Here is a 24,683-nt window from a genome sequence, read left to right as displayed (position 1 = left end):
TTAAAAACTATTTTTAATTTTTTTTTAAACTCCCAACTTTCTTTAAACTTTTAACTTTTTTCAGGAACTAAACACACCCTCAATTCATTAACTCCAAGAGAAAAAAAAAGAAAAAAATGGAAGTAGAATTTCTTCGATGTACGTACATTTTGTGGTATACAATGCCACATGTATGGAGTATATATCGTCGCCTGTACTTTGCACGCTTGCAGCTCCAGTTTCCGTACGTACAAGGACACGGTATGCGTACAGTATAAATGTATAATACAAAGTGCCAGCTCTGTATATATAATTGTACGTGCATACAATACAATACACTGATGAGTACAGCAGCGTCACATTCAGAGCTTCAGTTTCAGTTCATGAGCATGCAGAGTGTGATGTGAAGCAAAGAATACCAGCTAATCAACACGCAGCAACAAAGATGTCAAGATCGTCTGATGCAGTGCAGACAATGCAATAATCAAGCCGGCTTGTTGAAGATCAGATATGGATTGGATCAGAGATTCAGGGGAAAAAAGTTAAAATAAGGCATTAATTAATTGATTAATTAGAGATGAGAGCAAATAATCACTTGGGGGGAATAGGGTCAATCAATCCATGGGTATACAGATTACACAAGCTAATAATTAATTAATTAATTAATTAATTAACAATCGCGAGGTCTGATCATATCCTAGGCATGCAGCATGACGATGCACCGGCCGGAGACGGCAGCTGCGGCGGCGGCGCGCCGCCGCCATTGCCGCAGCTGGTCTACTCGCTGCTCAACGAGGACGACGACGACGGCGAGGAGGAGGAGGTGTCGCCGGAGGCGCAGTCGTCGTCCCAGGCCACCTCGTACACCTGCACCCTGCGGTGGAAGCTGCGGTGGCAGCCGCAGGCGGCGCACTTGAGCGCCGCCGCGGCGACGCCCACGGCGCTTGTGCTGTTGCCGCCGCCGCCGTCCTCGGCGGCGATGAACTCGCGGCAGCCGTCGACGGCGTGGCCGCCGGTGCTGGCCGCGTGGTTGCGGCGGCACTCGCCGTACCTGACGCCGCAGCAGCTGAACCTCACCGCCGGCTCCCGCCTCCTCAGGACCACCAGCCTCTTCATCATGGCGCGACACGCCCACGCACGCACACTCTCGCTTTGCTGCTCTCTCACTCGGCACCAAGCTTTGCAGCAATGAACCCACCCTGCTGCACAGCGCTGCGTATTTATAGCGGCCGCCGTCTCTCCTTCCATTTCTTCACCTGGGGTGTGTCTAGTTCACGCTAAAATCGAAAGTTTGATTGAAATTGAAATAATGTGAAGGAAAAGTTGGAAGTTTGGAAAGTTTTGATGTGATAAAAAAGTTAAAAGTTTGAAGAAAAAATTAGGAACTAAACCAGACCCTAATGGCATTGGGAATGCTAGCTACCTTAGCTCTCCTCTCATGCATGGATGGACCTAGTAGCGTGACTAGTGTCTAGTGATAAACTCTCACACACATGGCCCCCGTTTAAAACAGATTATTTACTGGATTATTCCGAAGGATTATCTACTTAAGACCTTGTTCGGTTAATCCCTCTGAGAGAGGGGAGGGATTGGAGGGGATTTATTCCACGCCAATCCTCTTCAATCCCCTTTAAACCAAACAAGTCCTAATTGTTCTTTACATTTAAGGGACCGGTTATCTATTACGATGGTATTTCGACGGTTGGATCATGTGGCACGGAAGTGTTTTGCCCAGCATGGTGGGTGGGGATCTAGTATATACAGATTGATATCCACTAATTTTTATGTTACTGTTTTATGTTTGTGATTGGGATGAGTGTTTTGGTTCTTTGACTGTGTGCATTACATACATAGACCGGGAGTAGGCTCAGTTTGGTTTTATCATCTTAGTTTAATTGATTGAGTTTCAATAAAGCTTCCATTATAAAAAGAAATAAGGATCTGACTATAAAGTGGGACATATGTATGTCTAAATTCATAGCCATAATCCCTTACATTTAGAGACTATGGGTGTAGGTATAAATTAAATACTTTTTTTTTTTAGAAATGAACTCCACAACAGCTTAAAACATGTTGTTTAAGCAATGCAGTATAAGAAAGTTCTTTTTCTTAAAAGGTATTTTTAGAAGTGTAGAGCAAATAATCTATAACAGTGGTCCAGTGAAATAGCTGAAAAGAATAGGCCATGATCGTCCATGCATTCACCTGCTCTCATGGGGGATTAAGCATCAAGCACAATACCTAATTGGGCATTTGGGCTGGCTGGTCCAGCAAATTCCACCTCACAACACCAGAGAGAGCTAAACAATTCTTGGGCCACTATGGGAACCTAAGATAGATTGGAGCCCTTCCTTTAAATTTGTGCCCTACCTCATCCTCCAGTGGCCTGCTTTCTCTGAAAGTCTGAATGAATGTGAGTATGTTTTTCTTCACCACCCCCTTTTCCTCTCATGCATATATAATTGGAGTGGTCAGTTAGATGGATACTTGAATCCTAAGAATCCCAAAGGAGTAGGGTCACTTTGAAACTTTGATGTAAAAGGGTATCATATCAAAGCATTTGCATGGATGCCAGCCTAGATGTCCAAGAAGGCAGGGTGTTTTGGCCTTTGCCCTGCAATTCTCTCTGCCAGGTTGCACATCATCCAAATGCAGGTACCTGTTCCTCCCTTCCCTTCATGTGCAATGGATTTCAATTCAGTGACTGTTTCAGCATGTGAGATAATGTTTGCACATGGATTTATAAATCGATGTAGACTCCTAAACCACATTTTTTTTTCATGAGTATGACAGGAGAAAAGGCTAGACCCAATCAAATACAGAAAAAGAAGAGAGGATCGCAATCATGCGAACGGCGCAAAAGCGAAAACATTGCCATAATCAAGCACAAATATAGGGCTGATTGGAACCAATATAGGCTTAATTAAACAGTGATGATACAGTTTCTACTTTGTCGAATACCAAACATACCAGCAAAACCATTCAGACAAATTCAGTAGCGCAGAACAAAATGCTATTATGTCAGTTGTGGAAGACCCTGATCTGAGTGGGGTCTAAGGTCATCATACTTTCATCTTTTTCTTAGGTGATTCATCTACTTGAAAAGCAGGGAGTTCTTACACCTGGCAGATTGACAATAGAACCATTCAATTCAATTTCAATGGTATTGAGTAATATTGCCAAGGATGCATATTTTAATCACAGAACATATGCAGAAAGCACACCTTGATCCAAGGGCAAAACAATATCTTGGAAAAAAATTGAAAGAAGTATTGTTGCAATGGTGCATAGATTCATAATCATTTTAAATTAGTGAACAGCATAGGTACTTCATCTTCATAAGCTAAATGTAGGAGATTATCAAGCAAGAGAAGATAAAAGACCAGGGGAAGAGTGAAAGAACCAAGGCAACTTGCCAAATCCAAGTCCAAAATTCAGGTTATTCAATAATTAAACCAACTTGCCATCATTCAGATTCCTAGTTGAGTATACAAGATTCACCCATCTGAAAACTCAAGAGAGCATTGCAAATCAATAGCACTCTCGTGCTCAAGATTCAATGCAACTAGAGATTTGTTTTCTCGGTGGAGTGAAAGGACAGCAAGGAATGAAATGAGACAACGAAAGCTTTTGCCTTTTCTTCTTAACCACCCAACCGTGGGAGAACATCGACACTGCATCCATCATTTTCACTGGTCTGTAGGTACTACCAGATGCTATCAAGATAAGATTGCTCTCAGAGTGTAGTCGATCGAGCCAGTGTGTGTACTTGCTTAACAAATCATTTCTGGGATTAATCCAAAATTTTCCTTTGTAGCAGATGTTTTTTTTTCGGAGACGCAAAAAAATTGCACGTAAATATATTAGAAGAAAACAGAGTTTTAATTACACAACGCAAGTGATCCGAAAGATCATTGCCAGGGACAGGGAAAAATAAAAGGAAAGAAAAGACTGTAATTAATACCTTAGCGTGAATGAACTTAATTTGCATTCGATCAACATCTGTGGTGGCCACTGGTCAGAACAGTGTGAAGAGTAGATCGAAATCATCACGCAAATCAGCTACCATCCAGCTGGAAATATAAAAACGAATTGAAAGAGGAGCAAAGGATGGAATTATCAGCTGCTGTAGCAGCATGATCTTAGGCCGTAGATCACTGTTCATCTTCACTTAGGCTTTCTTTTCTGTCGGATCAACATTTGACCGAGAGAAGAAAGAATCGCAGTTCACGACAAATGAAATGAAGGAGCAGATAAGCTAAGAAACGACGACGAAAACAGCGATATCCACCGATTTTTTTTCCTCACAATTATTACTATCCTCAATAGGGTAGCTTTTTAGATTTATGCCGGCTGATATTGACCCTGGATGAGACAGGCAGACAACAAATCTATCATATATAAAATTATATAGCTTAGTTGACTGTAACTATTCAGTAATCAGAATCACTGAATCAGTTTCAGTTAAAGCGCCCATAACAGGAAACAAAGACTAAAATTCAAGGAAGTTGATGATTGCAGGATCATGAAACCTTGCTTTAATTTTTTTTTAAAAATTCAGAAGTTCTTAGAGTATCCTCATTTTTTGTGATAATGGCTCAAAACATCCTTATCCTATGACACAGTTGAACAGCAGGTTTGCTGTACTGATGCATGGGCATCGTTAGTTCATGAGTACACGCATAATCAGTCCAATCATTGCTAGAACAACACGACAATTTCTGCAGCTCCTCGAATCAGTAATCACTCGGAGATTTCGTGGATGGGCTCTGACTAGATGATAACTGAATCACGGCAAAAAAGATCGCTGATTTCTCTCATCGACTACAAAAAAGAAAAATGATTTGCTGAATTCGGAAACATAGATCCTATCAAGATTCCAAACAGATATTTCAGTGAACACCAGAAAGCTGAAATTTCAGGTGCATTTTTTGGAGATGAGATCGAACACTGCAAACTGCATCTTGTTCTAAAGCAACCACAGGAACAACGAACCACCGGAACCAATATTTTATTCCCCGATCACACTTATAACTTATCCCTATTTATATTAGCATGGTCTGTTATAATGCAAGAGCATTGGTAGGGCCCGTTTGACACAACTCCTGCTCCAGGAGATCAGCCAAACAGTTTCAGCTCCACCTAAACTAGGAGCGGAGTTGGATCGAGTGCTCTCACAGAATAAACTAGATATGGGAGCTAAGTTTAGACGGCTTCACAACTCTATTCCGGGTCCTAGAATGTAATGGCAGAGATGAGATTTGTGTTGACATGGGTGAAAATAAGAGGCGTCGTGGAGGGTAGGCGGGCTGAGCTGCAAAGGTATTCATGGGCCTCCTACGCGTTTGGGTTTCGGCCTTTGTGTTTTTCCAGATGGGCCTGATATATGGACGAAATAGATTTAATTGGGCCAATATTTTGTTTTGATGGGGGTGTTGTCTATATTGGTGTGTAAAGAATTCTTCGATTTGGTTTTCTTCTGGTTTGCCTCTTCTTTCTTTGAAAGAGTATTGCTCTCCTTTTCCCCATTAATGGCACTTTTTTTAGAAACATTTTTTTTTGAAGAGATAGCACATGTTTCATTAAATTTTAAGTTTATCCACTTTTCTTTATATTGTAAATATATGGGTAAGGTATTAAATTAAAAAAATTGAGGAATACCAAGTGGTATTGATTTAATTAAAAAGAAATAGACACACAATTCGGGTTGAAGGTCTTAATGATTTAGGCATATATCCAGATATAATAATATTAAATGGCATATGAGATTTATACAAATAATGTTGGTTTTCTTGCAACTTCAATACATGTGAATGTGTGGCTTGAGGCACATGGATGCCACATTTTCCCCTTACCGATCGACAAGATTGATAATGACCTAGAATTGGCCATCATTTGGCTACTTAATTTTGCCAAATCATGGGCAACCAAAGTTTTGATAGGGAAATTTTGGTCACCAACCAATACACGCGCCCATGCTAATTAACGTTCAAAGCGCGCACTATCTTTTAGGGAGACATTATTTTCTTTCCCATTTGATATATAGATGGATTCATGTCACATGTAAAACAAGAGGAGAGACATGTTTTTGGCAACACAACCACGTGCATATGATCAAATATTTGGTTAATTTTAGCCTGTTTACTATTATAGTTCTTTTTTAAAAAAAGAAAACCAAACCAATATTTGGTTAATTTTAGCCTGTTTACTATTATAGTTCTTTTTTAAAAAAAGAAAACCAAACCAGTGCCACAGTTTGGCCAGCTGAAGTTACAAAATTCACAGGAGTTGATAAATATATATTTGGCAACTACCATTTGCTCAATGGAAATCCTGCCAAATTCAACTTTGAAATTGATTTTCCACTCATCCAAACTATCATTGTGGCCTACAGAAATATGGTACGAGTGACTGACACGTGGGTTTTAATACCTTCTCTTTTTTTCTAAAGTATAAAACACCGAGGGTGAGTCATATGGCGGCCATATAAGAAAAGTAACTATGTGTACATTTGTCAATAAATTTTCTTCCAAAAATTTATAAAATACAAATATAGTATAATATATTGTAACTTTCATGTATATAAAATAACTTACATGTAAATGTAACTATAGTATAACTTACATGCAACTTTCAAAACTTCCCCCGTAACACACTATTTTTGCGAAGCGAAGGTTGCGGGACCTGCATGTGCTGTGATTTTTTCTTTTCCGCTTGGAAGAATCCTTTAATAAATCTTATAATAAATATTACGGTTAAAAATTATATGGAAGTTACAAACAAGTTACATTATAATTACATGTAAATGTAAATTATAATATAGTTACACTACGTATTTACATTTGATTTTATCGATGAACGTGTAGCAAACTGTAAGAAAAAACCTCTTTAGTTGGGTACTTGGGTTTATGGGGCATAGCCGCATGGAGCGAAATAATCCTGTCTTTACAGTAAACTCTATGGCCAACTTTTTGTTCGTACTGTAGTCCACAAGGACGAAGAGTACTTTTTTCCCCCCAAAACCTTTTAATTACATTCAAAAAACAAACCTCAGATAGCTATTAGCTAATTATGATATTAAGAATTTAAAATTTATCCTACACCATCACTAAGGACCTAATGTACTGAGATTGAACTTTGAACAGTAACAATATCAAGAATCACGGTGTGTCAGTCTCACTAGTTTCTATCAAAAGTACTAAAGACTATATATTATTTAAAATGTAAGAATACTTATGTGTGGTTGCTATAGTGTATGAGTGAATTACCTGTCCCACCTGTTTAAGATTTTAGGTTAACTGTCAGCTGCATGTAACTTAATATAGTGTTAGAGTCAAAGTTTCTCAAATTAATTCTATCAACTCCAAGCTAGCACAATTAAATAAGAGCATGCTTGAAGAGGTTCTAACAACTGTAGTTTCTCTTATAATTAAAAACTCCCCAAACAATCCCGCATATTATCCATATTTTGAGATATTGGAGTTACAAAATCTAGAAAATAAATTAGAAGCCAGATTATGGATTTCTTATAGCATATCCAAATTCTCAGAAGTTAGCTACCAACCAGCTGTTTCTTACTCCATCCGTCCCATTTTAAGTGCAGCTATGGTTTTCCGCGTCTAACTTTGACCGTCCGTCTTATTTGATTTTTTTTTGAAAAAATTTAAAAACATAAGTCACGAGTAAAGTAATATCCATGTTTTATTATCTCATAACAACAAAAATACTAATTATAAAAAAAATTTAAAATAAGACGGACGATCAAAGTTGGGCATGGAAACTTATGGTTGCACTTAAAATGGGACGGAGGGAGTACAATATTAAGCTTCCTCAAACTGGGTTTAAGAAAGAGATATTCTTCCATTGTTAGAGAGGTTACTTCCCTACCATTTGAAAGGTAACGAATTTAAATCATTTGAACTGATTAAAACAAACTATTGATAATATAATGTTAATACTTTTCTGGTTCTTGTGATGATGTATAAAATGTTATATATACATCGTAGTATTAGACAGGAGCTAGATATATACCCATAACTAAAAATATTTTACTGTCTTCGAGAAAACATCTGCATGTACCAAAATTTTGTACCGATATCTCGAGATACCCAATATATGTAGGTACCACGTTTTACATTATCAAATCCGATATATCTCGGTACAATTTTTAAGGATGGTAAAATTACCTCCTAACTATATCTAAGTTGAACTAATTTGGGGCTGCAACGATCAATAAGTATATACATATATATTCTTATAGAATTGATTTCAGACTTGAATTGAGTTAATGCCTCCGTAACTCCGTTTGACATTTCCTTTATATTTTTGTGGCAATTCGTGTGCTCACGTGTAGCATCAACTGACCTATATATATATCTTAACAGTTTGGCTGAAAAATGTAACTTGTAACAACTTGGTACGCAACTGGATCAATAAGTACATATTTTCATAAACTCGATTTCAACGACCTTGGATAATTGATCAACTTAATGTCTCAGCTTAATTAGAATTTTGTTCGTATTTTTATGGTGATATATATATGCATGCTCACGCGTAGTATCAATTGACCTAGATCTGTTGCAGTACAGTGTATTGATCATAATTAACACATCAGTACTGCAACGCAGCAATCGCAAATGCACGCACTGTGGCAGAAAGAAAATTCCAACTTAATTCATAATTGTCCCTGCACGAGATTGATCAACTTCTGAAACTTAGGATTAATTGCACGGGCTGTTTTAATCAAGTCGATTGATCTCTGGGTGTCACTGGTTTGTTTCTGAGTCGATTCGCATTTGCACCTAATTATTATTATTTCGATCGCGTCAGCTTCAGCAAGTTTAATACATGTCCTGAGTGACTCGATAGCGTTGCTTTCGGGGTCAGCGTCTAGAATAAATTGGCCATTAAACTCGGTTTCGCTGAACTGAAACAAGAAGAAGAAGAAGAAGAAGAAGAAGAAGAAGAAGAAGAAGAAGAAGAAGAAGAAGAAGAAGAAGAAACTGTAGCTAGCTCGATGTGTGAGTAGCTCTCTCTGCTACGTACGCGTGTACAACTACATATATATACTGACATACACATCGTCTGACGGATTCAATTCGATCATCGATCCATCGATTTCTCCCCCTTAATGTCACGCCGCAGTTTACTCCTCGATCGACAGTGTGCGGCTTTAAATTTTGTTTGTGTGCATCGTATCGATCCATATCTCCTACGATCTTGGACGACAAATTCGTCCCATCTAGTGGCGAAGGCAGGAAATTTCCTGAGGCAGGACGCCTTCTTCGTAGCTTAATTATGGATTATGCATTATCATTAGCAACTAACCCCTTCTAGCTATGAACCTAAACACATGCATGTCCAGATTCTTTATATCTAGAGTTTCTTTCTTTTGAGACAAAGTAGTAATTCTAACTCCAACTAGCATTTTTCTAAAAATAAACACAGTATAATCACAAACATTCACGTACACGTACGCACGCACTCACATCTAACAACATACACATGCATCCTAGTCCTATAAACATCTCCAAGAAACTTAGCCGCATATCTTCATATTGGTAAAGTCATCTCGATATGGATGATTGGGAATCGGCATGTTTTATCCCAGAAAACCTAACCAGTTAATCTACGCTCACTTCGTAACTGATATAAGCATCGCATTAGCATGTGAACTCATCACACCCTAATCTTATTCTAGCTAGTGAAAGTTAACAGGGGTTTTGACTGTATGCGTATATATAAGCATGAGTAATAATTGAGCTTAATTTGAGTTTTGGGTTCAGTTAATTAATCAAGGTAGGCATGCAACCTGACAGTAGTGATCATAATCTGCGACGAAATTCCCCCACATGATGCCAATTACTCCAATCACTAATCTGCCAGTGTCCGGCCGGTGCATGCAACGGGATAACAATGGCGCTAGCAATGTTGCAGCAAAAATTAGCTGTACGCATGTGATGGTGTGTGTGGCCGAATAGTTCTAGCGTACACATGTACACTCTTATATTGTCCAATATATATATTCTGGTGCCACACAGAGGAGCTAGGCAGCTGTTTCCAATGGAAAATTAAATGGAATATGACGACACAATCGATCCATGCATGAATGCCGGACATTTGAGATGCATATATTTCTCCATATATGGGTCCTGAATCTGCAATTAACACCACTGCAGGAGTTACTCGATGCATTGTAATTGCATCCAGTACTATACTATACTAACTCAAGTTATTATATATGGCAGGCAAAGTCAGCAGCATAAAATCTAGAGGTTGGGTTGCCAATACTTATACCAGCTAGTACTAGTCAGTACTCAGTACATATACTGCTACACTGCTTCTTACACATATTTTCCTGCAGTAACATTGCACCATGGGTATACATATCATCTCTCATCAATAATGTATACTCCCTATGTTACCTCCGTTCCATTTTAAGTTCAGTTGTAATTTCTGTCCAATGCTTGACCATTCGTTATATTTGAATTTTGTTATGATTAGTGTTTTTTTTATTAAATGATAAAACATGAATATTATTTTATGTGTGATTTTTTTAATTTTTTTATTTTTTTTAAATAAGATGGACGGTTAAACATACACACAGAAACTGATAACTGCACTCAAAATAAAACAGAGGGAATAGATGTGATTTGTTCTCACTCTCTTGCAGCCTCGCAGTGCTGCAATTTAGTAGTAGTACCATGTCAGATGGCTCTTCTACTATCCATATGGCAAATAATAATTTATTGTGAGCAACTTAATTAATTATTTATATATGATGATGATCCATCTCTGGATAGTAGGTAGTACTATGACCATGTTTAGATCCCAACTTTTTTTCTTCAAACTTTCAACTTTTTCATCACATCAAATTTTTCTACATACAAACTTTTAACTTTTTTGTCACATCGTTTCAATTTCTTCGAACTTCTAATTTTATCGTGGAACTAAACACAACCTATATATAGATACCCTTGATGCATGCATGGGCATAATTTCTCCTTAGATTATTGAAGAAAAGATATGTAATTAAGCTATAGTTAGTACAGCAACTTTGCATCGATGCTTCAGTGCAAAACACACATCATCCATGCATCCTGTGCTCTCTCCTCCATATATTGATCTTTAGTTCTTTACAGCTAAGCTAGCAGGAGAGGCAAGCGGCATATGCATGCAGTGAAGTACTTGTATGGATGATCTCTCTATCTAGCCAGAGCATACTAATAAGTCATCTCACATGTGCAGTGGTGGAGGTGTGCATTTATGAATTTGTTTTCTCTTTTGCTCAGCATTCAATTCCCACACTCTTTGAGTCTGAGTTTTCTCTGCCACTTTGTTTATCACCATGTCTCTGGCTCCATCAGCACCACCGTAGCTGTTTAGATCGAGGGGTGTAAAGTTTTAACGTGTTACATTGGATAGTATTATATAGGGTGTTGTATAGGGTGTTCGGGCACTAATAAAAAAACTAATTACAAAATTCGCTAGTAAACCGCGAGACGAATTTATTAAGCCTTATTAATCCGACATTAGCAAATGTTTACTGTAGCACCACATTATCAAATCATAGAGCAATTAGGCTTAAAAGATTTGTCTCGTAAATTAGTCGCAATCTATGCAATTAGTTATTTTTAAACCTATATTTAATACTTTATGCATGTGTTCAAACGTTAGATGTGATGGGGTGTAAATTTTTTGTGCGGGAACTAAACATGGCCCATGTCTCTCTCTAGTCTATATCTTTTCTTTGACTGCTATATATTTCATACTCCTACTCCTACTATACTCAGTAATTAAGAGGGTGTTTGGATCCAGGGGTGCAAAGTTTTGGCGTGTCACATCAGATATTATATAGGGTGTCGCATGGGGTGTTTGGGCACTAATAAAAAATAATTACAGAATCCGTCAGTAAACCGCGAGACGAATTTATTAAACCTAATTAATTCGTCATTAGCAAATGTTTATTGTAGCACCGCATTGTCAAATCATGGAGCAATTAGGTTTAAAAGATTCGTCTCACAAATTAGTCACAATCTGTGTAATTAGTTATTTTTTAACCTATATTTAATACTTCACATAGATGTTCAAACGTTCGATGTGGTAGGGTGAAAAATTTTGAGGCGAGATTTAGACAGGGCCTAAATTACTGCCAATGTTCAACCATGCATGTGCTCTTTCTCCATGCAACTGCACTGAAATTTTTGATGGAGCAGTAGTGCCCAAATTCTTTAGGATTATGAATGGGGGTAACATTAAGTTTTCCCTGCATATATATATTCACATGTCTCTTCAGCATGCTTGCATGAAATCTTTTTTAACTTTTGGCCATGAGGTCATGGCTTGCATATGAGAGCCAGGCCATATTTGAAAAGTTTTTTCTAAAAAAAAAATTAAGTAAGGGTGTGATGCATGAAGGACATCATGAACAGGACAGTGCAGTGCCTTGGCTACCTGAACATGCAGGAGAAAGGAAAGGTCGATGGCACTCTATAAAATCTCTGCAAGCGAGAGTGAGCTATAGTGGCATTTAAGCGACTCTTTGTACGTTTCCAAGAACTACTCAAGTCATGACATTGCACTCTAGCTCTTGTTTCCTTGTACTTAAATTCAGCAGTAGTATATCTACAAGCATATGTACATGTGCATATGTACTATCCCTGTAATGCGATATACTACTTGCATATACATTTGTTTTTAACTCTCCCAACATTTTTGACAGTATGGGTAAAATCTGACTGCATGTAAAAAAAAAAGAAAAGAAAAGGGAGAAATCTCACTACTGAACCAACCATATACTCTACCCGTTCCAAATTATAATTATTTCTAGGATTTAAAATTTCTACCTTTTCATCTTAACCAATCCTAATTCTTTTTTACCTCAACTTTATTAATTTCCGCTAAAACTTCCGGAAATACTTATAGTTTACAGAATCAGTAAAATATCACTGCATCTCAAAAAAGAGAAATCTCTGACGTTCTGAACCAACTAGATTCTACACGCTGTACAATCAAACATGCATGTCGGTAAATTTATTAGCATAGGCTTGAATTTTTATCCCATTATTAAAAAAATGTCGGTAAAGTTATTCAATAACTATTCCCGTTTGATATATTTGCCTATTTCTATCTCATCACCCTGGTAAGTCATTTATTCAAGATAATACCAATTTATAGTTTTCTACTTCCCGGGCTCCTTATGATGAGTTGATGACAATCAACATTGGCATGTAAAATAGTCTTTATTAGCGGTCTCTCTTTATCGTCATGTAAGTATATTTGGTGACGTGGAAGAGAGAGGAAGAAGGAAAGAGAAAGATGGTTGCTACGCATGACAACGGCATATAGTCGACTCTTAGCATTTATTAGAAATTTTTTGTTGCATTGAGTCTAATAAAGGAAAGATGACTAGTAAGAAAGTATTTTGGTACATTAATGGTTAGAGACCGTACTATCTTAACTATTGTAACGTGATAGCCTCTAATTAATGTAGAGACCACACCGGTCTCTACCTTTGTACTTGCCCTCAGTCCCTCACTTACTTGTGGTTTTCCGAAAAATCATGCATAAATTAAGCTAGCATCCAACGGATTTGCTAACTGGTATGCGACAGAAATTTAGGGATAAAATCTTACATGTTTTGGATCGTCAAATTCGCACCAAGATTTGTGCCTGAGCTCCTTCTCCTATAACTCCGGCGCCGGTGACGCCCAGCCCAACTCGATCCAGCTGATTAATACACAGTTCTTCACAACCAAACGGAAGAAATTCGCCACCATCTGCTCTTCCCAAGTTTCTTTGGAGCTCTCGCGTCGTCCTCCCCTAGGGGCGGCACGGGAGGCGGCGACCCGGCCGCCCCTCTCCCTCCCCTCCTCCCCCTCTGCTTCGCCGCCGCCCGAGCGGCCGCCGGCAAAGCCGGCCGGCCGCAAGGACGGCGGCGGCGGGGCCTCTCGCGTCCTCTCTTCCGGGCGGGCAGGGGGCCGTCCTAGGCGGAGCGGCGGTGACCACCAGATCCAGCCCGCTCCGGCCGGATCTGGCGGGGTAGCGACTAGCGGCGGCGAGGGTGGGGGCAACGGCGGCGGGGAGGGCGACGGCGATGTCAAGGGCGCGTGACGCTGGGCGGTGGTGGCTGAAGGCGGCGGGGATGGCGATGGCGGCGGGGATGGAGTTGGCCGATGGCACGGAGGCGGCGGCCTGGTGCTCTCGTGGCGGCGACGGCACGTTACTTGGTGGCGACGGCGGCGGTACCCCCCAGATCCGCGCCTCTCGGCCGGAGCTGCAGGGTGGCGGCAGTTGGCGACGGCGGCGGCAGTTTGGCCAGCGGCAGTTTGGTCGGCGGCAGTGGGCGACGACGACGACGACGGCCGGCGGCAGTTGGCGACGACGATGACGACGGCCGGCGGTAGTTGGCGACGACAAGGACGACGGCCGGCGGTAGTTGGCGACGGTCTCGGCCGGATCTAGATACCGGCGGTAGTTGGTGACGACGGCGGCTGTGTGGTGTCGGCGGCGGCGGCGGCAGTGGGCAGGCGGAAACGTGGTGGCTGCCGTGTCAACTGGCAACGGTGGTGGAAGCCATGGCGTTGAGCTGTTAGCTGCTCGGTGGTGGAGGGCGACGGTGCAGCAAAGGTTTTGCGGAGGCGGTGGTGATGTCGGCGGCGGGGAAGGAGTCGGGTGCGAGGTGGGGATGATGACGGCGAGGTGGTTGGGTGTTCGGCAGCAGCGGCTGTGGTGGTGGTGACCGTGTTCGCGGTCACCGGAGGCATAGCGGCCTCGGTTGACTAGCCGAGGGCGTGGGAGACGGCCGCATCTGGTCGGCGCGGCACCGTTCGGTGGAGGGGTCGGAGACCGGCTTGGCACAGAGAAGTGCAGCCGATGGCAGTGGAGGCCGGCTCGGCGCGAGAGGCACGGGCGGCGGAGATGGAGGCCGGCTTGGCGCGGGAGGCGCGGCCGATGGAGGGAGGCCGGATTGGCGCGAGAGGCGCGTCCAGTAGAGGAGGCCGGCTTAGCGCAGAGAGGCGCGGCCGGCGGTGGAGGAGGCGACCTAGGTGTGAGGAGGAGCTGCCGGTGGGTGTGGCGCGGTCTTCGGCGCACGAAGGCTGGCCGGCGGGGGACGCCGGTGCAAGGGTCCCACATGTCGGCAAAGCTTGTGTGGTGGTGGAGCATCGGTGCATCAGTCGTGGTTTCGCAAGGGCGATCTCGTCTGTGCCCTTTGTTGATCTAGTGGCGGTCGGTCACGCTTAGCGGCGGCCAATCCGGTGCTAGCCTTCTCCTGGTCGTGTGTGTTGGCGATGTCGGCGTGTGGGTGGTGGTATATTTTTTCCTTTTCCTAGTTACGACTCTCTCCAGGGTTGTAATCTTATAATTTTTTCCTGCTCTATCAATAGAACTTCGCACCGTCTCGTGCGAGTCGTTCAAAAAAAACAACCAAACGGAAAGAAGGATTTCGACAAATTTGCTAATTAAGGCTGTTGAGCCTTAATTAGCTGTTAGAACATTCAGGGATTCATCGTTAGGCATATTTTGGTGTTGATCTTTATATAGAAATACATATAAATGTGATTAAAAAGACACACTACAAGTTGTTATAAATGTGATATTTATATAGAAATACATATAAATTCCTTAGACTCTGTTTGGAATTAGTGCTGGCTTTTTTTTTCTGAAAGTAGTGCTCGGTTGTCATTGGTTGGATAATCCCCCGTCCAAAAATATAACAACTTTTAGCACTCAGGTTTTATCCTAAAATATAACAACTTCTCCACTAACATTCTCTTACCAACCAATCTCAATCCTCCCACCATTCACTTTTCACACCAACCAAATTCAAAAAATGCATATTGAATTTTAATTTTTTTTGACAAAATTTGATCGGAATTTACCAGGAGGCAGTGGTCGTTTTTGGCTCGGAACCGGTTAATTTGATGAACCCTGAACATAACTCTAGTAAGATACAGTATATACTTGCCAAAGGAGCTAGCTGAGCCACAGGGTCGCCATCTCAAAGGAAGAAAAATTAGGTCAAATGTCTAAGTAGTTATAAGAGCTAACAAAAATGTGATGCTGTCGAATTAATCTAATGACGTACAAATGGTCTTCTAGGTACACATTTGGCGGTGACGGAGAGGCTGTAGGAGAGCTAGCACTCCACAAAGGCACAATGCCAATTTATTTCCCATCCCTTTCCTTGTGTCGATGCCTATCTTTACTCAATTTAATTCGCATTAATTGGAATTGTCATGTAAAATCATGTATTGCAAGTGCTTTTAAGAGCTTCCGCTCTTTTCTATAATTTCTAAGATATCGACTTAGACTTTGATACATATATATGTTTGATCGATCATTGTCTTTTCTTATCATATATCCATAAAAATAAAAAATATATAACTACCTAAAAGTATTGTTATGTCCAAATTTGCTTATTTTCACATATGAAATCTTAATTTTTTTTTCTCTGAGCTGGTTTTGTTAGACTTGGCCACAATAACGTGGGGATAACATATCTTAAATTAATTTACATAGACTATGATGACCCAGTTGGCACATTTGAGGAAAGGCAATCAATGATATTCACTAAATGAGATGCAAGATTTATTGGGCATGCATTATTTGTCTTGCTAGTACATAGTAGCAGAGGCCCTATTTACATGTATATATAAATAAATAGGAGAAAATCAGAAAAGGATTATGTGTTGAAAATTTGAAGATTTTTCTTAAGACATTAAGTCCATTTCAAAGTAGAATTAAGTTGCTTTTGGGAAATCAGCACCATCTATAATCTATTTTTTTATTGGTGTGGGGAATGGTAGGTGTATGACTCCACCTATCAAGTACCAAGTTTTAGATCCATGTGTTCAGAAATATGGTTGTGTACACTTTTTGACGTAGGAGTCACAAGTTATACTTCCATTGTAAAAAAAAAAATGTTTGTTCCACATATCAATAGGAGGAAAAAAGTTACAGTATATTTTTATGGAATTGGGCTGTGATGTTTGTTATTAGAGATGTAGTTATATATACTCTATCGAAGTGCATCAAATAGTTGATGTTTTGTTATTATCCAGGCCAAACAAATATATATTGTTCAACCTCTTTTAAACAAAGAAATACTAGCAAGTCAATGGAAGTGATACACTATGCAAATTTTAACGTTTCATATACAGCTCCATGAAAGTATTTGGATAATGAATTATAGTAATTAATTGGCATTTCATCCTACAAAAAAATATGTTTTTTTTTAAAAAATACAAATGGAAATTATTAAAGATTGTTATTAGCCCACACAACCTCGAATTTGGTGCTAAGTATAGTTGCTAACAAGACAAAGTTTAATAAAATCGATGTACATATATTATATAAGTAGAGAAATTAAATACTACCTACAGCATGCATGTGATTTTCATTATTAAATCGAATCAAATAAATGCATGATAGCTCTATTTTTATTCTAATTGAATAAAAAGATCATTTGATTTTCATTATTTATGCTTTGTCTGATAATATAATTTAGGTTAAATTAAAAGGTGCCACAAACACACAAGCATTCATAGAAAAATTAACCGGCCGGTGCAACATGATGCCCGGATCTCAAGATTTAAATACACGTAATTTAAACGAGTATGATTTCTTATGAATATTAACTAGCTCTCAAACGAGTTTAAACTAAATTTGAGCTTAAAAATGCCTTTTTTTAAAAAAATCTTATGTGATAATGGAATAATTAAAATAAAGTTGAGTTTAAGTTTGTTTTGTTGTTATGTATATTTATACCGATTCACTTAAAAAACATTGGTTAAAAGCCTTAAGGCATAGTATTTAAAAAAATGCAGGAATTTCATTGGAAATATGTCATTTCCAACAGAATTCGGGAAGAACTCACTTTCCAAGCTACTACTCATCAGAGCGGCAACACTCGCTAGATTTTTCTCAGAAAATTAATTAGGGGAAACAAGACACGATGTATAGTAAAATTAATAAACTGTAACATCTATACACATATATATCTTTTAAAAAGATGTACATTTATGTCTTTATTTATCCACTCAGGACTAACTAATCACAAGTCACAGGCCTACCATTAGTATAAATTAACTTACATATGATCAGTTCCAAACCCTAGCATCATCAGAGAGACTAATTAACTAAAAACCTACAAAAGAAAGGATTAATTAACCAAGCTAGATCAACACCTGCAAACTCGATTTAAATCACCGAGAATTAACTCGAAGCCCTTTTAATTAGCTTTGATTAGTTGCATCTTGATTAATTAACTCGGCAACTTTCCATTATTTTTTTTTGTTCTTGCTGTCTACTTGATTAATTTAATTTTGGTTGTACTACACTTAAAAGAACTCACTGGGGTCCCCCAATGGCACCACGTCCATGAGCCCCATGCCGCCGTCGTCGAGCAGCCAGCTCTCCAGCATCGAGAACGCCGGCGCGGGGCCGCCGGCGCCGCCGCCGGTGGCCATCTTGCTCGTCTCCGTCGAGCACTCCGGCGTCTGGGCAGTCGCCGCGGCGGCGGCGCCGCTCTGGCTCGCCGACGCGGACGCGGATGCCGCGCCCTCGCCGGAGCACTGCGGCTGCTGCTGCGTCGTCGCCGTCGTGGAGGTCGACCCCGACGCCTCGGGGCCCTTGCCGTTGCCGCCGCCGCCGCCGCCCGGGCGCATCCAGCCCTGCAGCAGCCGCGCGATGTTGTCCGCGCTCGACGCGTACGCCGCCGACGACCCCGCTGGCGTCGCCGCCGCCGCCGCCGTCGCCGGCGACGGGTCGGGGTGGTCGAGCGAGAGCGCGTCGCGCAGCGCCTGCCGCGCCGTGTGGATGTCCGTCTGCAGCCGCCGCTCCCACTGCCCCTTAGGTGCGGCGGCCTTCACGCTTTTCCCGCCGCCGTCGCCGTCGCCGCGGCCGCCGCCACCCTCCGAGGCGGCGCCGCTGTCTTCCCCACCTCCGGCGGCCTGCATCTTCTTGAGCTTCTTCTTGAGGTGCGTGTTCCAGTAGTTCTTGATGTCGTTGTCCGTCCTCTCCGGCAAGTACGACGCTATCGCTGCCCACCTACACAGCCAGCAACCCACTCATCAGCCATGGACGCCATGGACAAATCAATCAAAGCAAACCATGAAAAACCAAGAAGAAATCACCGGTTGCCGAGGAGAGCCTGGAGGTGGACGATGAGCTTCTCCTCCTGCTCGGTGAAGTTCCCCCGCTTGATCCCCGGCCTGAGGTAGTTCGTCCACCGGAGCCGGCAGCTCTTGCTGCAACGCATCAGCCCTGCACACGCGACGCGCACAGATGAAAACAAAAATCTCGGATCTCTCGCCGATCGATCGATCAAGAACGCAAGAACACGCACCGGTGTTCGTCGGCACGGCGCGCCAGTTGCCGGCGCCGTGCTCCTGGATGTAGGAGACCAGCATCAGGTCCTCCTCCGGCGTCCATGGCCCCTTCTTCACCCCGACCTTGTCGCAGCACGGCGGCCTCCCCATCCTGCAGCTCGCCGGCGGCGGGCGGCGGTGGTTGGTGGTGTATGCGTGTCACTACTACTCGATCTCGATCAGGGAGGAGACGAGGGGAGACCGGGGTCCAAGAAGAAGAAGAAGAAGATGGGGGTAAAAGGGGAGGGGGCGAGGTATATATATAAAGCTAGCTAGTAGCTAGCTCGCCATGGCCGATAGATGGCAAGCTCGAGCTACAGCTGCTGCTGTTGCTGTGAACTGTGAAGTGTCACTGCTAGCTGCAGTTTGTGCTCGGGTTTGACCTAGGTAGAAAGCTGAGCTAATAACATATAACGATGGATGAACTGCGGCGAAATGACATGTTACATGTACACATGGTGACAAGAACGCAGATATATACTAGTATGGCGTAATAAGGCGAAAACGAAATATTGTTTTTTTATTAAGGCCCTTTTTAGTTTCAAAGTTTTTTTTTCTAAACTTCTAACTTTCCATCACATCAAACATTTCATACACACAACTTTTCTATAACATCGTACCAATTTCAATCAAACTTTCAAACTTCAGTGTGAACTAAACACAACCCTGTTTATTTTATTTTGTTTTGCTTGCTGGCGCAAGATAGATATGCTTTTTTAAAAAAAACAAAGTACAAACACATACACTTGTATTGCGCACGCATCCGCGCACCTATCTCAATGAGCATCTCCGAAAGACAAAACTAGTATATCTTGAGACTGGCGAAGTTATCATGAGCGTCTCGCTGTCAACGGGTACGTGACCTATTACTGAAGGAACAATTAGCCGTAAATGCAAACATTCATATCAAGTTTAGAACTTAAATCCAAGCGGTTAGTTTCACCACAAGGATCATAATTAGTTGAGTTACGCTCATTTCGTGTGTGTCGTCATTTTAGTTTGCTCTTAAATATTAATGAATTCATTTAAAGTGGTATAGTAGATTTGATTTAGTTGTGTGGGGCTGTTGAATTTTATAAGCAGAAAAATGCAAAAATAAATAAATAAATCTTCTCATATGTAATTTTCCTACCTAGACATTTTGGCCACGCCATTGGTGACGTGTCTAAACAGGACAATGCTGCCACACTGGAAAGAAAAACAAACTTTGGGGTTGGCAGCCTCTCGTTGCCATGCCGTTGCTAATGGCATGACAAAAGGTTGAACTATTGGGAATTAAGATGCAAGAAAGCTTGTATGTATTCTTTTAGGAAAATATTTAAATATTTTTAATATCATCTGTCTGTTGTGATTGAATTTTAAAATAATAACCGTATGCATCATTTCTCATGAAATCGTATATATATTTAATTTGTGGTGTCTTGTCGTCACACAAATAATAATTATGGCTTTCCGGTGAACATAAAGATAGTAAATATGCTATCTTGCTTTCAAGTATTTGTTTTTAGGGTTAATTGGTCCATGCCATTACAAATATGCCAAATTAGAAAAATATTATTACTATTCGTGATATCAGCTAAGTGCCACTGAAATTTTATAAAATTAAAATCATATCATCGCCGTTAAATTTACTGTCAACTCCATCGATTTTAATCTCGTTCTCCTCCCTCTCTCTCTCTTACTGCCGCTCTCTCTTCTCCACTCTCTGTGCGAGGCTGAGGCCGAAGAGGTGGTCACCGCAACGCTGGCTCTGGTCGAGGTAGAGCTCATCAAGGGGAAGCCAACGGTGGTGGCCATAGGATCTAGGGATGCCCTGAACGACACATACCAGCGTCCGAAGCTCATGGCAAAAATGGAGAGAGAACTCGGAGGAACTATGAGGTGCAGGACCTTGGAAATGACCAGTGGAAGGGAGGGGAGGAGGTTGATGCCACTTTATTGGTAGGAGGAAGGAGGGGAATGACCGTGGGGAGCTCGGCCGGCCATGGAGGAGGCGAAATGGCCGAAGTTCAATGGAGATAGAAACCGGTGATTTAGGTGGTATTTGAATCCAGGGACTAAACTTTAGTTCCTATTACATCGGATATTTGGACACTAATTTGAAGTATTAAATATAGACTACTTACAAAACTAATTACATAAATGAGAGCTAATTCGTGAGACAAATTTTTTAAGCCTAATTAATCCATAATTAGAGAATACTTACTGTAGCATCACATAGGCTAATCATGGATTAATTAGGCTCAATAGATTCGTCTCATGAATTAGTCCAAGGTTATGAAAAAATGGGTTTGTCAGTAGTCTACGTTTATTACTTCTAATTAATGCCCAAACATCCGATGTGAAAGGAACTAAAATTTTTTATAGCTCCATCCAAACACCCCCTTAGTGCGGTATTGAATGGAGATTCATGGGGGAAATAAAAAGAAGGGAATGGGGAATCGATTTTTGTAATTACTAGGAAATGAAATTGTGTGGGGAGGTGGATTAACTTGTTGGTGGGGCTATGGTTTTGGCCGGGAGAGATGAATGGCTGAGCTGAGGTGAAAGACGACGACGTGTCACCTCCCTAGGTTGGAACTTATGGTGGGTCCCACATGTAAGGGTATTTTGGTCAATATGATGATAGAAAATGTGACGGCGATGGTATGGTTTTAATTTTACAAAATTTTAGTGGCACCCAACCAATATCGCTAATAGTAATGTTATTTTTCTAATTTTGCACATTTATAATGGTATGGATCAAATTTAATCTACTCTTGTTTTTACCTTGTCTTGTGGATGTCATGGTTGAAATCCAACCAAACCTTGTCCTCTGCCAAAATCTTGTGTCCCTCTTATTTCTCTCAAGGGAAAAATGGAAGAAAAAAACGAATGCGTGGGAGACGGCAGTGTGAAAATGGCTAAAACATAAAACAAATTTAATTTTAACTTACTTTTCTTCCTTACCTTTCTTAAATCATGTGGTTTAGATTTATTGTTCCCCCGAGAGCCTGAGACATGCATGTATTTGTTCTTTCTTCTCGTTTGATCTCCTTTACATCTGTAAAAGTTCAGGGTTTCTTCAAGAACATAAGAATCTTAATTATAACACGAATTTTGTAGGAATTAGTTCAATTCCTACAAATTTTCTTCAACATGTCCTTCATCCAAAAGAAGCCCTTGAGGCCACACTAGCACACCAATGGACAACATATTGACCGTGTATTTGTATCTCCAATAAGATTAGGTGGTGTTTGGATGCAGGGACGAAACTTTAGTCCCTGTCACATCGGATGCTTGGACACTAATTTGGAGTATTAAACATAGACTACTTACAAAACTAATTGCATAAATGAGAGCTAATTCGCGAGACAAATTTTTTAAACCTAATTAATCCATAATTACCATATGTTACTGTAGCATCACATAGGCTAATCATGTATTAATTAGGCTCAATAGATTCGTCTCGCAAATTAGTCCAGAGTTATGGAATGGATTTTATCATTAGTCTATATTTAATACTTGTAATTAGTATCCCAACATCCGATACTGGATCCAAATTTAGTGTAGGTGTTTCTTACACCCCAAACTCAAGTCTTTTCAGTTTTTTTAGCAAGGGCTTGGCAGCCCCTATTTCTATTGCCAGAAATGTGACAAGCTACAGAGTTCCAACTCAAATCTTTTCATGTCATCTCATCTTACATGGCAGAAAATTAAGAGGTGCACTCACACTAGGATTTAATTTAGTTAACCCACAACAACCTAGCTTACTATCCTAATTAACACGATGTTGACGACCCAAACATTGTTTAGCATAACTCATAGTACAAGGTTCCAGAAATAGATTTTCTGGGCAAATAGCTAGTACAACAGTGAACAGAGATTGTCAAACAATTAACAAGAATTGTCAACAAGCCATGTTTTCACAAGAATACACAACAGTAAAATCTTGTGTGCAGATGCGCCAAACACGTGGTACTATTATCTTTTTGGCAGTGAGTAGGGAGTTCTTCAAAGGAGGACAGCAAGGGTGCATTTAATCGGATGGGGGCTCGCTAAAGTCAGCTTGATTGGAGTGAACTGATCTGCGTGCATTTATTTCCTGAGCCCCCCTCATCATCATCGTCCCCGGCCCACACACCTTTTTTTTTCCCTCCTTAAACTCACTTTTTCTGCACCATCTTATTAGAGCAGGTATAATAGTGGGCTATAAGCCAGCTGCAAATATATTTTAAGAAGATAAATGATGAGAGAGAAGGGCAGCGGGCTACAGATTTGTAGCCAGCTATAGCACGGACTCTAAGACGCTGTGTGTGTATGACTGGTGGGACCAGATATTAATAGTATAGTATGTAACTATTGTATGAATGAGCTATTAGATTGTCTATAGATAAATTGGAGCTAGTAGTTGGCTATACTATTGAACTTGCTCTTAGTAGTATTAAGGTTTTTAAACGGGTCAAATGTGAATTCAATAGTTTCAAAATGAATGCAGCATCCGAACATGGCATGTTTGGTTGCTGCTACAATTTACCATCATTTGTTAGCAAAATTGTCAACTTGTCTAAGGGTATATTTGGGGGAGCTACTCCCCCAAAGAGTTTAAATTTCACTCACATTCTAAGAATCTAGTTGTAGAATCTAAAAAATGAACTAGAACCCAGAAACTGAAAAACCCCTTCTTCAGATTCTCAGAAGCTGGTTACTAACCAGCAGATTCTTAAAATCTTAAACTCACCCAAACAGAACCAAAGGTTATGTGCGTAAATTCTTTGCCAAACTTAATTAGCAAGGCTAAAAGAATATCTCCACATTTTTTTAAGTCATTCACAAATGGAACCTAATTTGTTGGTTGGAAATATTATCGTAATTGTGGCTACAACGGAACAATTATCTGAGTTAAACAATCTTAAACGTGATAAATTATGGTAAGTGTGTTGTGTCTGACAACTAAAACATGTCAATAGCGTGGACATGATCTTTGAAACTATTCATACAGCTCGGATGTCATACTAAGCAAACAGATAAAAATTACCAGCTCGCCATCACTTTAGAATAGTGACAATGATCTAAATGTTTAATCTATGACTGATAAGTCATGGAAAAATAAACTAAGTAACCAAAATAATTTATGGACAAATCTTCCATTGTATACGGACTACTTTGCAATACATGATTCTAAAAATATACGAAAGTAGAAAAATACGGAAATATGATGTCATGTTTTACACAATGATCTTAGGCAACCATGTTTCAGTAGCAAATAATAAAACAATAAATGGACTTTTAGGGGAATTTCATACCTTTCACTCCTCCTCTTTCTTCTTTAGCTAGAAAATAATAAAATAATGA

At 40.6% G+C, this 24,683-nt stretch overlaps 2 protein-coding genes across 2 annotated transcripts; both read right to left on the bottom strand.

Annotated features, from left to right (window-relative positions):
* Positions 1–517: 517 nt before the first annotated feature.
* On the bottom strand, positions 518–1,169 carry LOC4347053 (mini zinc finger protein 2-like). The gene has a single exon (NM_001422760.1). It carries the CDS (start codon positions 1,096–1,098, stop codon positions 757–759), a length of 342 nt encoding a protein of 113 aa, NP_001409689.1. The 5' UTR covers positions 1,099–1,169; the 3' UTR covers positions 518–756.
* Positions 1,170–17,940: 16,771 nt separating this feature from the next.
* Positions 17,941–19,783, bottom strand: LOC4347052 (myb-related protein 306). Its single transcript, XM_015755492.3, has 3 exons — positions 19,328–19,783; positions 19,116–19,245; positions 17,941–19,029 (listed from the first exon to the last, which is right to left on the bottom strand). Exons 1-3 carry the CDS (start codon positions 19,458–19,460, stop codon positions 18,321–18,323), a joined length of 972 nt encoding a protein of 323 aa, XP_015610978.1. The 5' UTR covers positions 19,461–19,783; the 3' UTR covers positions 17,941–18,320.
* Between the last annotated feature and the right edge of the window lie 4,900 nt (positions 19,784–24,683).

Source organism: Oryza sativa, chromosome 9 (genome assembly GCF_034140825.1).
Source record: "Oryza sativa Japonica Group chromosome 9, ASM3414082v1".
Classification (NCBI taxonomy): domain Eukaryota; kingdom Viridiplantae; phylum Streptophyta; class Magnoliopsida; order Poales; family Poaceae; genus Oryza; species Oryza sativa.
Note: the sequence above shows the minus strand (reverse complement) of the source record. Positions and strands in the feature narration are given on the sequence as shown.

What these genes read in the sequence shown, in the direction of transcription:
- LOC4347053 (NM_001422760.1), bottom strand. Translation starts at nt 1,098, where the DNA reads ATGATGAAGAGGCTGGTGGTCCTGAGGAGGCGGGAGCCGGCGGTGAGG.
- LOC4347052 (XM_015755492.3), bottom strand. Translation starts at nt 19,460, where the DNA reads ATGGGGAGGCCGCCGTGCTGCGACAAGGTCGGGGTGAAGAAGGGGCCA. An exon ending in CGCCGTGCCGACGAACACCG is followed by an intron (nt 19,246 to 19,327) that starts GTGCGTGTTCTT and finishes TCGCGTGTGCAG; the next exon opens with GGCTGATGCGTTGCAGCAAG. An exon ending in CAGGCTCTCCTCGGCAACCG is followed by an intron (nt 19,030 to 19,115) that starts GTGATTTCTTCT and finishes CTGGCTGTGTAG; the next exon opens with GTGGGCAGCGATAGCGTCGT.